We start from the raw sequence: 14,285 nt of genomic DNA on the forward strand, positions 1-14,285 counted from the left end.
GCTCCAGACTAATGATGTAAATATCTTGAAATATGCCTTCTTCAGCTATCTCCTGCTACTTTAATACTCACAATATAATCTGAAAATTGCCTCAGGCAAAGAATGAATGCACAAATACACAAATGAATTTGCTTGGTATTACCCCTGAGAAAAGATGAAAAGAAAGCCGGTGAGTCACTAAGGAGGACACTAATCTTAGGAACTTTATACATCCAGATAAGGGCATGTAAGGATGGTGAAAAATATTTGCAAAAGCAGCTGAAGAAAATTTGCTGCCAGGCTGTCTTGACACGTAATCCATCTTTCAAGCTGAGTGGATCAGCGCTTCAGAAACAGATTTACCAAGGACCTTCTATTTGTTGCCATTCTCCTGTAGCCATTCTGAAATTAATCTCAAGAACGTATGTCTTAAGAGCTAACTTGGGGGGGGGGGGTGTATATATATATTTATGTACATATTTTAAAGTGTATATATCTAGAGAAATAAAGAGGGGTACGTATTTTAAAGTGTATATATCTAGAGAAATAAAGAGGGGGTGGAAATAGAGCGTCTGCAGGAAGAATTGCATTTCCCTGTACACCTCTTCTTTTTTTTGTCCCAGTTTAAAATAGTCCTGAGAGAGAGTCTAAAGGCATTTGAAGAAATTTTGACTGACACTCATTTTTATAGTTACATTTTTAAACCATTTCCTTGCTTAAAGACTCATTTGTAAATGCAAGAGAAGAGAAGAGAATCTATTTTTCAGGCAAGTTGCCTTGACCGGGTCTTGGATGACACTTCCACACCCACCATGCGAAGCTCAGGATGTGCTGGCATATAACCAGAGATCTGGAAGGTTGTTAGGCAGTCTGCCTCTCCTGTTAAAAGCTACCAGGGATCCCCAGGCCATATGCATACCTTGTTCTTGAATAAAATCCCTTAGCTTCCCTACATGATTTGTTCCAGTGTTTAACTGTCACTGTTGGAGGGTGGAGAGAGGAGAGTTCTACATTGGTTTTGATTAAGCGACGCCTGTCATGACATGGAGAATCTTTGAATGTCAGCTATTCTTTCAAGTTTTACATTTGATTCACCTCTCTATCTTCGTTCTCCTCATTTCCAGACTACATAAACAAGATATTTGTGTGTGTGTGTGTTTGTGATGTAGCTTGTCACAAAAGCTATGCTTTTAAAACCATGTGACAGTTTTCTTGTTCTGAAACTTTCCAGTTTGCTGTACTTATCTTAAAGTGCAGTGGTAAAACTGGATTCAGCGACCAACAGCAAGGAATAAAGGAAAGCAATGAAGTTTCATGTCTTATGCATATGTGTCCTAGAATTATATTTCTTTCCTTTTGAAATAATGGTGTTCTTGTCCAAGTTTTAATCTCTCAGGTTCTTGAGAGATGCTTGATGTGTTAGTGCTAATTTTCCATTTGTATTGCTGTCATGCTTTGAACATTTTTCCTGAGTTTCATCATCATTAGAGCATCTCTAGACTAATGATGAAGATTATTGTAAATGACAGTTGTTACCTGCAAATGAGCTGCAAGCTCTGCAAGTTCAGTGTCATCAGCCAATTTGAAAAATCTGCTTTTTTATTTCACTATTCCAGTTGTTAAGGTTGGACTGTGAAGTACTGAACTTAATATACGCAGACCTTTGAAAGACCTCATTGGTCTGTATTCTTCCAATTTGATAGAAACAAAATCATTGCTACTCTCTGAATAGCTTTTTTGGACAGTTATGCAGCCATATAATAGAAATTTCAGCCGGATTCTGTTTCCGATTTACAGGGGAAGCTACTGCAGCTCCTGAAGGCTTACTCAGAAACCATAAACTGAAGTGTATCAAAGCTACTTCTTTTTGCCTATCTGTATACCCTTCAACGTGACAGAGAAAGAAATTAGTGAGGCTTGATAGGATTAATTTTTCATTTCCTTATTATCATACATTGTTTTGCAATGGACTGTAATATTTTTTTCTTATGTTTAGTATGGACATTGATCTTACTGACTTGTAATTCTCTCGGTACTCCTTCCCCTTTTAAAAGTGGGTGTGTTTGCTTAGGGGTTTTTGTTTTCAGAAATAGCTGATAATGTTTCAGAAAATGCTTTCACTTGTTACTTGAAATCCACTGCAGACTACTTGGCTCATCCCCCTTTTTTCATGTACTGTTGTGACTTTCTTGGTAAACTGTACATTTTACCTTTACACCCTATCGATTGCCAGGCATCAGCAGGCCTTTTCCTGCGAAGACTCTTTTTCTCATTGAAGTATGAGATTTGTCAGGATGAAAGGAAAACTGTATTTCTTAGTGTATCACTAGGAATTTTCAAGGTAGGATGTATGTCTCCATTAAAAGCTGGTACAAAGGTTTCTTCAAGGTGAAGCCAAATTTGGAATTTGCTGCCTTGAAGTTGGCTGGATTGTTTTTTTTTAATGTGTGTGTCCTTATCCAAAAGGTGAGAAAATTCGGTTCCATGGCAGTGCTGGGCTGGGTGGGGTAGGAGGCTGGAAGGTGAAGGGAGAGACTGTGAGGAGAGAGACTGTGCCGCCTTTCCACCAGCCTCCCAACAGCAGGTCCAGCCTTCCCGAGGGACATTACCATCTGATCCCCTCTTCCCACCTTCTCCTGTCCATTTTCCTTCCATATCTTCCTTTACATTCACTGTCCCCAATTTCTTGACTTCTTGAAGCTCATCTTTCTTGAAGAGACCTTACACCTTACTCTTAGCATTCTGTTGCTGCCCTGTAGAAGGGATAGTTTTCCTGACTTCCCCAAGACACAGTGGAGCAGACTTTGTTTGTTGCTTGTGACTGAGAACATGCCCAGCCAAATGCTGAGGGAATTATTCTGCTTGGTGAGTGAGATCTCCAGCTAACGGCTGAATATTTCTGTGGTGAGGGATGTTGTTCTCTGGCTCTTTGTGTCTTTAGGCAAATGTCTGCTCTTCTGCTGTGATTTAATGTGAAAATGCAGTTCTTTTTACAAGAACTTCACAATTTTCCCACTTTAAATTTACTTGCAGTGACAGAATATGGAATGTCTTAGGAATTTAGGCAGAAATGTTTCTAATTATTGTCTTCGCCATCTATTAATTTAATTCCTTTTTGGCTTTTGACAGTATGTATGTATAGTTTCATTTTAACTAATGCTAAAAATTACTATTGAAAACACTTGCTGAAGAACACATTTTCTCTAACCATGTTATAGAAACGTGGTACTAAACAATAACCAACAAAATTTGTTATCTCTGTATGATTCTTTTTTTACATTTTGGTGCTGGTAATTAAATTATTAAGTTGTGTATTGGAAAGATGTTTACCCCGTACATGCTGGTCTGATTTTTTCTATCTGTGTCATCTATGAGTTTGACAATTTAACTGATTCAGTTCCATATTTTTCATAAGTCATTCCCATGTAATGGGCTTATTCAGTCAATGAAGTTAAAAAAAAACCCACAAAACTAATATTGAGTCAGTATTGGTGTTTTAAAGGATAATGTGTGACTTCACTGGAGAAACCAGGTGTGCCACAAGTTTCAAATACCGATAGCAATGTTGATTTCTTCACAACTGTGTAAGAACAGCTGATCTCCAGTTGAAACTACTATTGCTGGGCATTTCCAGCAATAGAGCCATCGTAACATTACTGAAAATTGTTAAATATTAGTGTAGGCTGGAAAAAAAATTTCCTGTGCCATTCCTGAAAAGGGGAGCGAGACATCCTGAAAGTGCAATCATAATTTGTAGGCTGGTGTGAGGAATAGCTTAGCGCTGTGAATGCAAACTGCTAAATGGTTGCTGTTCCACTGTGAAACCCTGCTGCTGAAAACTGCTTTGCAGGGATGATTTTTCTTTTTTCCAGTGTAACCTAGACTCTGTGAGTGGTGGTTCTTTCAGAAACAACATTTACATGTTGCCTTCTGGGTATGTGCTCACAGAGATATGAAGAATAAACATGAAGTTATGCCTCGTGTATTGAAAAGCTGTAACAAGGAATCAGTTAATAAATTATAAAGGAGATTAATAATTAACTGCCTTGTCTTACATCTTTCTGATCTTAATCCAGCTGGTACTTCATAGCAACATAATATACCTTCCATCCCCACTTATCTAGTCATGCTTTCTCTTTCATGTTTCTCTACTTTGCTTTATTGCCATTGCTCATCAATTTCCTCTCCGAGTGTATGGTGTTTACAGTCCCCGCTATATAATCCTGAGACCTATTTTAACTAATGCATGAATAAACCATAGTTTCAACTTTCTCCTTAAACAAACCATTTAGTTTAACATATGATGTGAGTTAGAAGGGACAGCATAGTAAGTAAGATGCCAGACCTCTAATTTCAAAGACACAGTGTCATTTTCTTTACTAATAGCAGTGATTCCATATAAATTCCTAAACATTAATGATTTCAGGAGACCTCATGAATTTTCCTGTACTGTTTTGCAGAGGATTTCCCAAGAAAACAGGCAGAACTGCTAGGATAGCATCAGATGAAGAGATTCAAGGGTCAAAAGATGCTGTAATTCAGGATCTGGAAAGAAAACTTCGCTTCAAGGAAGACCTTTTGAACAACGGGCAACCGGTATAAAAACATAATTTACCCTGGGGAATGGGAGTGGGCATCATGGGTAGCTTCTCAGATAAGCTGCATCTACAGTAATTGCTGTAGATTATTTTTATATTTTGTATTTATTATTTTTACTTGCATTTCCAAAGTTGCATTTCCATAAGGAATGATAGCATGAATTTTGGCTTATCATTCCTTCTACTGTTTGACAATTTTACTTGGACTTAACAAAGCAATGGAGGTCTCAAAGATGATGAATTCACATAAGAAGCCTGCACAGTCTGTAACTTGAGGGCTTCTTCAGCCTCAGAGGCTACTTGCTTTTGACTGTTCATCACTGAGTGGCTGGCCAGTAAGCACATGTATAGCTCTTGATCAGTCCAGGCTCATTCTGCCTTTTGCCCAGATATTGGACAATGAAAGGGAAACAATAGGTGGCAAGTGGACATCAGAGGGGGACAAAGCAGCTCATCATGAGAAACAACCCTAACTCTAACTCCAAGAAGGCCAGTGGTATCCTGGGATGCATCAAGAGGAGTGTGGCCAGCAGCTTGAGGGAGGTTCTCCTCCCTCTCTACTCTGCCCTGGTGAGGCCCCATCTGGAGTACTGTGTCGAGTTCTGGGCTTCCCAGCTCAAGAAAGACGAGGAACTACTGGAGAGAGTCTTATCAGAGGGCTGCGAGGATGATGAGGGGACTGGAGCATCTCTCCTACAAGGAAAGACTGAGGGAGCTGGACTTCTTTAGCCTGAAGAAGAGAAGGCTGAGAGGGGACCTTATAAATGCTTATAAATATCTCAAGGGTGGATGTCAAGAAGATGGGGCCAGACTCTTTTCAGTGGTGCCCAGCGACAGGACAAGGGGCAGCGGGCACAAGCTGAAGCATAAGAACATTCATCTGAACATGAGGAAGAACTTCTTCACTCTGAGGATGATGGAGCCCTGGAACAGGCTGCCCAGGGAGGTTGTGGAATCTCCTTCTCTGGAGATGTTCAAAACCCACCTGGATGAGGTCCTGTGCAGCCTGCTGTAGGTGACCCTACTTCAGCAGGAGGTTTGGACTAGATGGTCCCCAGAGGTCCCTTCCAACCCCAAACATTCTGTGATTCTGTGAATCAGGCATCATTAGGTCCTGCAGCTGTGGGACTTTTTTGACCAATAGAATACAAAATAACCTATAGTACTAACGTACGGACTTTATCAGGAGTTAATGACCTGCTTGAGGAGTCAAGAAATGAGGTAAAATGGGCATATCAAACAATTTAAATGCACAGCTGCAAAGTTCTCCATTAATTTTTGTGCATTTTAAGATATGCATAAAAGATAAAATACCAAATTCTTCCTGCTCAGAGCTGGTGAGAAGCAACTCTCCTAAGACTTGATTACAGTTATTAAGGCATTGATTTAAATGTCTTTGAAGCAGGAATCTCTTTTAAGAGGAAAGTAATTTTTAAAATGTAGACTGTCACCCCTGTTTTGTTGATGAAATGTTTTCAAAAACATCTGAATGCCTTGGGATACCTTGGTGTCACTGAAAGGTAGTATGCTTTGGGTTTCTCAGGACCATGCTCTGAAGTTTGCTAAGTCTGCTGCTGTGTCTGAGACATGGACTGTGGTGTAGTAGTTCGAGACAGCCTATTGTGTCAGACTATCTAGTCCACAGCTGCCAGATTCTGGTTCTTAATAAGGTTAATGGAGTGAAGTAGGGAAAATGTTCAGAGTGACCAGCGCTTCTGTACTTACCTTTCTCCATTGACTGCGCAGGGCTTGGCAGTTTTCTGTAGCAGTTAAGCAGGATCACTCACAGGGTAGAAGTCCCCATTTTTTCATAGGAGGTGGGCTGAGCATGACTGTCAATGCCTATTTTGGAAAGTGAGAGAGGTGTTTGGCCTGGACAAATGAATGGAATGTCCTGAGAAAGCCCACATGGCCCGAGGGGAAAAAAAAAAAACCAAACCCTGTGATCAGATGATGTGGGAGCTTGAACCAAGTAAACTCTGGTTTTGCTCTTGCCTTGAGGCTTTTGCCTTGCAGATTTTTGTCTTGGGTGATTCTGTTTGTGTAATCATGGCTGTGGGCACTTGGAGTAATCACAGAAGAAACTGAAGTGAAGAAAAGTTCATGACTTGTTTAGACATTGGTAAGCAAGCCAAGATTGATCCCTAGTTTTCATGAGTCTCAGCCTGCTGATTTAGCCTCAATTGTGACATCTTTTAAAAATCAATTTGAATAAGCTTTTTTTAAAATGGAAGCATGAAGTAGATGTAATATTTTACAATTTCCATACTTTTTTTCATTTTTCTGTTTAAATGAGGCATTTCACCATGTAACGCATTTGCCTTTCATTCACTGGCATTTTTTTGCAATGTTGATTTGTAAGAAAGTGTCTAAGTGCCTGAAATGCGTTCTTGAACGTAGAAGGAAAAATAATAATGAAATAATTGAGTTGTACGCATGAGGTTTTCTTTTAACTTGCTTTACCTTCTGAGTGTAAATTGTCTTTTAGAAGCTGTCTCCTTAACTTCTGAAAGAGTAAGAAGAAATATAAATAAAAACCCTTAAGGAATATATTTTTCTATAAAGCTGTCGTATTTTTGACAAAATAATCAGGTAGTGTAGTATCTCCTTTGCATTTTGGCAGAGTTTTCTGCCGTGTGGTTCTAATGTAAAAATTGAGCAGGACAACTAGGAGTAAGATCTGGGATGATTTGACATGCACTTTTTTGATGACCGTGCTGATTTAAGCAGTTCCTATTGCTCATTCCTGCCCAAGTTCCTGGCAAGAGGGTGGAAACAAATGGCAGAGTCAGGGCAAGGGTTGCTTAAGCCAGAAGAGTCACTTGTAATGCAAAAAAAATGCATTACAAACTGCGGTAGAAAATTTCTGTTAGAAATACATTGCTGCTCTCTTTTGTTAGCATTACTTACAGCATTGCTAACTGTCTAACGGCCTTGTAGTTCTTAATGAGAAATAAGAAGTTTTCTTTCTCCTTTTCCCTCCTCCTCATCCCACTTTTATTTTTTGTTTAGAGATTAACATACGAGGAGAAAATGGCTCGTCGATTGCTGGGAGCAGACAGTGCTGCAACTGTCTTCAATATACAGGAACCAGAAGAAGAGCCTGCTATACAGGTGCCACGTAACTCTACAATTTCATAGGAAAATGAAAAAATTATTTCAAATTTTCTTTTTCACAGGCTGTGATTCTCTTAAAAAAAGTCCTACATAAGACAATAAATACACACAAGATAGCACAGTTTTGACTACAGAAGTCGTATGTCGTGTATCAGTGAAGTAAACCGGAGGATCACATGTCTATTGCTCGGTTTTTCCGTACTGAATAAGGTTGAGAGTTCTCAAATGTCTGCTCTCTGCTTTAAACTCTTCCATTTATCCTATTCTGTCCTGACCTTTAAGTCTCTCAAGGAAAAAATACATCTACTATCTTGAAACCGTCTTCTCTTTATGTGTGTAATCTGCACTTTTTGGATGCAGACCAAAAACATAACAGAAGGTCTGCTTGAAAGGCCAGGTACACGTTCTCCATTGTTCAGATGCCAGAGTTGCTATTCGGAAATGTGTAGCATTCGTTTGCTTATATTACCACATAAAGTATGTTCTCCTGATAAAATCTCTGAGAAACTGTCATGGATGCCTCTTGGTCTTCTTTCTGCCTCTTGATCTTTTTTTCTACCCTTGCAGGAAGCTCGCTCTGTTGGTGCTTGTGTAGTGAGTCCTGTGGATATTCAAAAGGTTAACGTTTTCACCTTTTCCTGTCTTGCCTTTTTGTCCGTTGATTTTTTTTTTCTCTGTTATCTTTGCCCTTTCCCTTCTACTGCTCTTGATTAATAACAAGAGGTCACCTAGCATTAATACCTGGGGAGAGTTGGGCTGCACTCCCTTCAAGGCATTAAAGTTGTTCTATAAGCCTAATTGTCTGAGTGCAGGCAGCTTAACCACAGTAACGGCGTGCTCCAGTATCTTTCTGCCGTAATGTTAACATGCACTGATACTAACCACCTTGCATCCAGATCAGCTGCTCTTTATATATACCACATGTACTCCATATTTACTTTTATGATAAACTTTCAGGGAACTAAGATATTTTTTAAATGTCTGCAGTTTACAGAGTATATACAGAGTATTTCTCTCTTCTTCCATTTTTTACCATTATTGATGGTTATGATTAGTTCTGTAACCAGTCAGTAGAAAGGCTACATGTCATTCCTAGACCAGAGACAGGGGTAGAGGATGAGCATGTGAAAGGGGGCTTTATATTAGGCGTGTTTTATTGTAAGTAAAATAAGGGTCAGAGACAATGGCCAAAGGTTATTCGAAAGAGTGCCTGAATTTCTGCTGGCTGAGAAGAACATTGCCTAATAAAGATTGATTTTTTTTTTTAATTTTTTTTTTTCCTGCTTCTGAGCTGTCTTACATTCTGGCATTATCTTTGTTATCACTAGTACAGAACTCTGTATATCACAGTAACGTTTCTGATATTCAGATACTATGCACTATTCAGTATCTGAATAGCAAATTTAAACAAGCGGTAGTGTTTTATATTGGATGAAACTTTCCACTCTTCTTTCTGTATCTTGAATACTGTTGGGACAAATTTTATTTTTAACGAAGAAGTGATGCTTTTGGCCAGGCAAAGGGGACCGTGGCAACAGGAGTAAAGGGAGGCAGCGGTCATGGACAGCCAGTGTTGCCATTTTCTCTTTTTTTCTTTTTTTTCCTCATTTTTACAAGCAACTGTAAACAAAACCATTTTAGCCTTCTGGTGCTGCCTGTGGTACAGTTCTATGCAAACAGCAGATGTGAACCATATGGCTTTCTGGCCATCTGGAAACAAAACCCACCCTTAAATCTGCCTGTACCCTCAAGGAGATATTAGCGTGTGTCTTTTGTCTTTATGAACCGCTTCAGAATACTTTTATTCTTATAGGCTTTTTAAAAAAAAATGGAAAAAAGCAACCAGTGACTTTCCTTCCTCTTATAAATTAGACCCTAAGATAACATGAAATACAATTTTTGCCTTATACCAGATGTCTTCATCGTTTATAGGGAAGTTATTGGAGGCATGGATTATAATGTTTTTCTTCAACAAGATACAGTTTCCTTCTATATGTAAAACCTTAATGGATTGTCAAAGATCAGTAGAATAAAAAAACCCATTAGGAACGCATCTTGCTGAGCAATGTGTTGAAGCTGGATGCTAATATGTACCTTTCTTGTTTGACAGGAGTATAAAGTCTCCAGCTTTGAGCAACGATTGATAACTGAAATTGAATACAGGCTGGAGAGATCTCCTGTGGAAGAATCAGATGACGAGGTGCAACATGGAGATGAACCTATTGATAACAGTATGTCACCATATTTTGAGATAAAGCTGAAGCATTACAAAATCTTTGAGGGAATGCCAGTCACATTTACATGCAAAGTGGCAGGAAATCCAAAGCCAAAGGTAAGAAAAGTGGATAAATGTTTCCAGAAACACTCTGAAGAGTTCTATATTGGTACCTTACAGTCAGCCCCTGTATCTTACAGGAACAGCAGACATTCTTTCTTGACAAGAGACTCCTAGCTGGTATAAACTGTCAAATCTCTTTTGGCATCACTGGAATTTATTTAGATTTTTACCAGGAAAAATTCCTGCTATGAGGCTTCAGCTCTTAGGTACTCTCTCCCGTGACTTCATCTCAATTATTTTACCTAGAAGTAATACTTCTGTCATTTTTCAGAGTTACCTTCAGGGTACATCTGTACCGCAGAATGCAGTGCAGTGCTAGAAAACCCCATGTGAGCTGGCACAGTAGTCCCAAAAGCAGCCTTGTCAGGTTAACATGGGTAATTAGCTCAGGCACAGCAACATGCTAATGCAAAAATATGCTGTCTCTGATTCAGGAGCCAGTGTGGCATCTCTGCATTCTTCAGTGTTGCAGAGTTTATATCTACACAACCTAACACGACTAAATTTTACTGAAAGTTAGAGGAAAGCGTAACAAAATACCATAAGCTCCCATATATCCCAACAGCAAGATGAGACATGACAGTGAGGTTTTAATGATGAGCTTCTGAGGGAGGGTTGGGCTTGGGAAGCATTTCCTTTTAGCAAATGTAAAAGTACCAGTTGCATGATGTCAGTAGTCTGGAAGAATGCCTTCCTTTGGTAGGTTGTGTTTAACCATTTCAAAAACTGTTTGGCAATCGACTGACTCATTATGCAGCAGGCAAACAGCAGTAGCTTCTTCAGCTTCTTTGCCAAAGCCAGTATCTTCCCCCTGTGGTCCTGGCAGCTCTTACAGTGACCTCTTGTGGACAGGGACTCGTTTCTTCTTAGACAAGATCAGAGATGTCTGCTCTCTTAGATAAGATTTTCACAGCAGCAGCCACATCCAAGTCTCTCATCTAGTGTAGATTTGACAGGTATTTAGGATTTTGAACAGACATAAATGCAAATGACTTTACATGTCCAGTGATATAGGTGTGTGATACTGCACAAACTGTAAAAAGAAAAATGGACATTGTCAGGTAGCAGAGAAACAACGGAGAACTAGGGCAACACCTACATTAACAAGTAGTGCAGACCAGAAGAAGCAAATCTGTGGAATGAGATATCCATCCCTGCACGCATTTCAGGAGGTTTTACTTCAGGCTAGCTCTAATCTCGTCCCACAGACTGAAGCAGATGCAGCACGTTAGATGTGTTCTTGGAGCACATTTTCTGGCTCGGTTTCATCTGAAAGGAATCCCAATTCTGTGCTCCAAGACCACAACACGATGTGAACCACTGCAAAGTAAGTGGGGCTGATCGGTATAGTCATATCAAAAAAGCACTCCTGCTGCAAACTGAAGACAGACACAGAGAAGATTAGCCCGGTCTGACTGAAACCAAAGCTTTGATGTCCTGCAGTACTTTTGAGATGACCGTACAGAAGAGTCTGTGTGCTGAATAAGGGTGGAAGACAAAGGCGTTCGTTGGTGTTAGAGGTGCAGTGTGCTGGAGATGTCATCTTTTTGCCTGAGGCTTATGACTTAGCTGCTGGATCACCTATTATGAGTCAGCCTTAGTCAACTTAGCCATTCCTTAATTTTCACAGTTTTCAATTAAGGTGTAGTTTCACAGTCACCTTAATCTGATTTAAGGCAGATGAAAGAGGATGTCTCCTTTCCCTCACTCTCCTTGTTTTGGCATTAGGGATTGCAGAGCCAAGAAACCACGGTGTTAGTACTTCCTCTAAAGCAGGGCATTGTGAAGGAGTATCTGATGTGCATGTACTCTGATTCAGATACGGTGCTGTGTTTTTCTGCAGCGTCAAAGCACGCGCATCAAGAAGTGATTTGCTCTTGCACCTGGGACTATGACTCTTTATTCCATTCACTTGCAGATGCTTTGTGCGATTTGTTAAGTTGCTTGGGATGGAACCAATTTCAGTCCTGTTGGATGGCTACTTGTCAGCTGGGCTTTGCAAATGTCAAAGGCTGCAGAAGATACAGCTCCCTCTTCTGCCAGAGCACGCCAAGATAGAAATTTTGAAATGCTTGATGGCTGAAGGCTGCCCTTCTGCTGTCATTTTTGAAGCTGGAAGCGTTGCCCCTGAACAAATTCTTTACTTTGGCAAATGAAAAGCTGGAAATAATTTACTAAGTTGAAGCTCCTCCCTTCTCAGTGTTCTGTCAGCTCTGCCAAGGAATGGCTTTGGGAAGGACTGTAGTGTTTCTAAAATCTGGCATTCATTACAAGAGATTTTTCTGAGCAGGGTTATTGGCCTGATTATTTTTTCCCCTGAACATGCCATGTAAATTGAATACCGATGTGCAAATTCTGTCTTCATAAATACGACTTTTAAAATCTGAGTCTACTTTTGTTATAACCTTCAGTGTAATATAAAACTATTTCCTCATTAAAATGAGAACCAGTGGTGATACAGGAGGGATGGTGGAACTTCTTTTTAAGGGATACTTCTCTTCAGAATTAGGACAACGCCTTACAAAAGGTTAATTGAGACACGAATGTTGCACACAGCTCGTAGGGCTTGCTCTTCACATGGCTGAATGTAATTCTGAGTGATTCAAAATGCCTGTGCTGCGCAAGATCAAAAACCCTTTTGTACTGTGTGTCCCATTGTATTTCTAGTCATTACACAGTGGTTTCTGAAAATCCGGTGCAAATAAAAGAAATCCAGATGCAGTGTTCGGTGCTTACGTAGTTTAATGGTACATTTATTAAAAGGGATCCTAGAAAGAAAGCAGTGCGCTGCAAGGGCCATTGTCTCCAGCAGTGGTAGTGTTTTACTTATTAACTCCACGTCAGGTAAAGGTAATACTAAGAATTTACTACTCATAAGTAAAACGGAGTGATGCCAATGCTTTTAAACTTAGTGGAATTAAGTATTGAACAATACATGCACGATGTTTGGATAGCTGGTTCAGTTAATATTTGCATGTGTTTCCATGTAATAATTCCTGGCACGTCTCCTGATATTTCTGATAAGTGCATTGTGATTAAATAATTACTACTTAATGCAGTAGATTTCCAAGCAACATTATGAGACATGTAAAGCGTGCAAGTTAAAACTCATTTTTTGCAGCTATGTTGTTACCAGCATCCATTAGCATGTGTATATAAGTGATCAAATATCTTTTGCGTCTCCAGTAAGTGCTCTGTCAGCAGATGAGAAGACATGACTAAATCTTTTGTTAGCACCGCCGAGTCTCTGCAAGGCTGCTGACAGACAAAATGGGGAACAAGTATAACCAGCTATTGAGGAAATGAAATCATTGCTAGTTACACATAGTGCTTGTTAATATAAAAACCATACATGGTAATTAATTTTTAAGGGAAATTTCCGTTCGTTCCCTCAAAAACATTCTCCATTGTCTTTTTGTGAAATTTAAAATTATATCCCTAACTTTTCCCCCCTCAAGTGAATTGATTTAGAGCTTTGCAATGTTGGCACGTATGAAGAAGCTGGCACTTTAAACTCTATCAGGATTTGTGCTTTGCGTTGTCACTTCATCTTTACTGGAAAGCCGGCACCCTTTCCTCACTGTAAGACCTAAATTCCCACTTCAGGAATTGGACTGAGGAAAAAGTGTGTGTTTTCCTCATGGTAAATAGTCCCAGCAGTCATGTGACCAGGACGAATACATTTGTTCTACTTTGCATGAGTTAACCTCGTAAAAATTGTGTACGTATCTGCACAAGTGGCTTCAGAATTGCTGAACACCACTGATCTTACGCAGTAACACACGCTTCAGAAATGACAGGTAAATAATGTTCAACTCAAATATTGGTTTGGGAGCTAACTACAGCCTTCCTAGTATAAATTTTTTCACATATTCCCGTGTATGTTTTCATGCATACACCATGTATGTCTTTTGATTCCAGCAGATTTCAGTTTGTAGGGGGAAAAAAAAAGCTAGGTCAAAATATTTGAATATTTTTTCACCTCAAGTTTGAGGCATTAAAAGCACATACATGTTTTTTGTGTAATTTATGTATTACTATAAGATATTATTCTGCATACGTCATTTTTTTTGGCTGACTGAAAGTAGATCTTGGGTCAGCCAGAGAATAAAATTATGTATCAAATGTAATGGACAAGACCTCTGATAGATAATGTAACTGTTCTGTACAACTTGGAACTATGCTGGTGTTGTCACACAATGATTAAAGGCTATCTGTGCTGACTTGCTGTGAAGTATTTCCTATTCCTTTGT

General features: G+C 39.5%; 1 protein-coding gene across 8 annotated transcripts in view; it reads left to right on the top strand.

Annotated features, from left to right (window-relative positions):
• Nucleotides 1–14,285, top strand: part of PALLD (palladin, cytoskeletal associated protein) — a 211,753-nt gene that overhangs the window by 181,052 nt on the left and 16,416 nt on the right. For 6 of the 8 annotated variants that reach the window (XM_075421678.1, XM_075421676.1, XM_075421680.1 and 3 more), the window contains 4 exons: nucleotides 4,440–4,575; nucleotides 7,590–7,691; nucleotides 8,262–8,312; nucleotides 9,805–10,026. In XM_075421678.1, coding sequence (XP_075277793.1) covers nucleotides 4,440–4,575; nucleotides 7,590–7,691; nucleotides 8,262–8,312; nucleotides 9,805–10,026 — 511 coding nt within the window. The remainder of the gene's footprint in view (nucleotides 1–4,439; nucleotides 4,576–7,589; nucleotides 7,692–8,261; nucleotides 8,313–9,804; nucleotides 10,027–14,285) is intronic. The other 2 variants (XM_009940463.2, XM_075421681.1) reach the window with 1 other exon arrangement.

The sequence above is a fragment of the Opisthocomus hoazin genome, chromosome 5 (genome assembly GCF_030867145.1).
Source record: "Opisthocomus hoazin isolate bOpiHoa1 chromosome 5, bOpiHoa1.hap1, whole genome shotgun sequence".
NCBI classification, from domain to species: Eukaryota; Metazoa; Chordata; class Aves; order Opisthocomiformes; family Opisthocomidae; genus Opisthocomus; species Opisthocomus hoazin.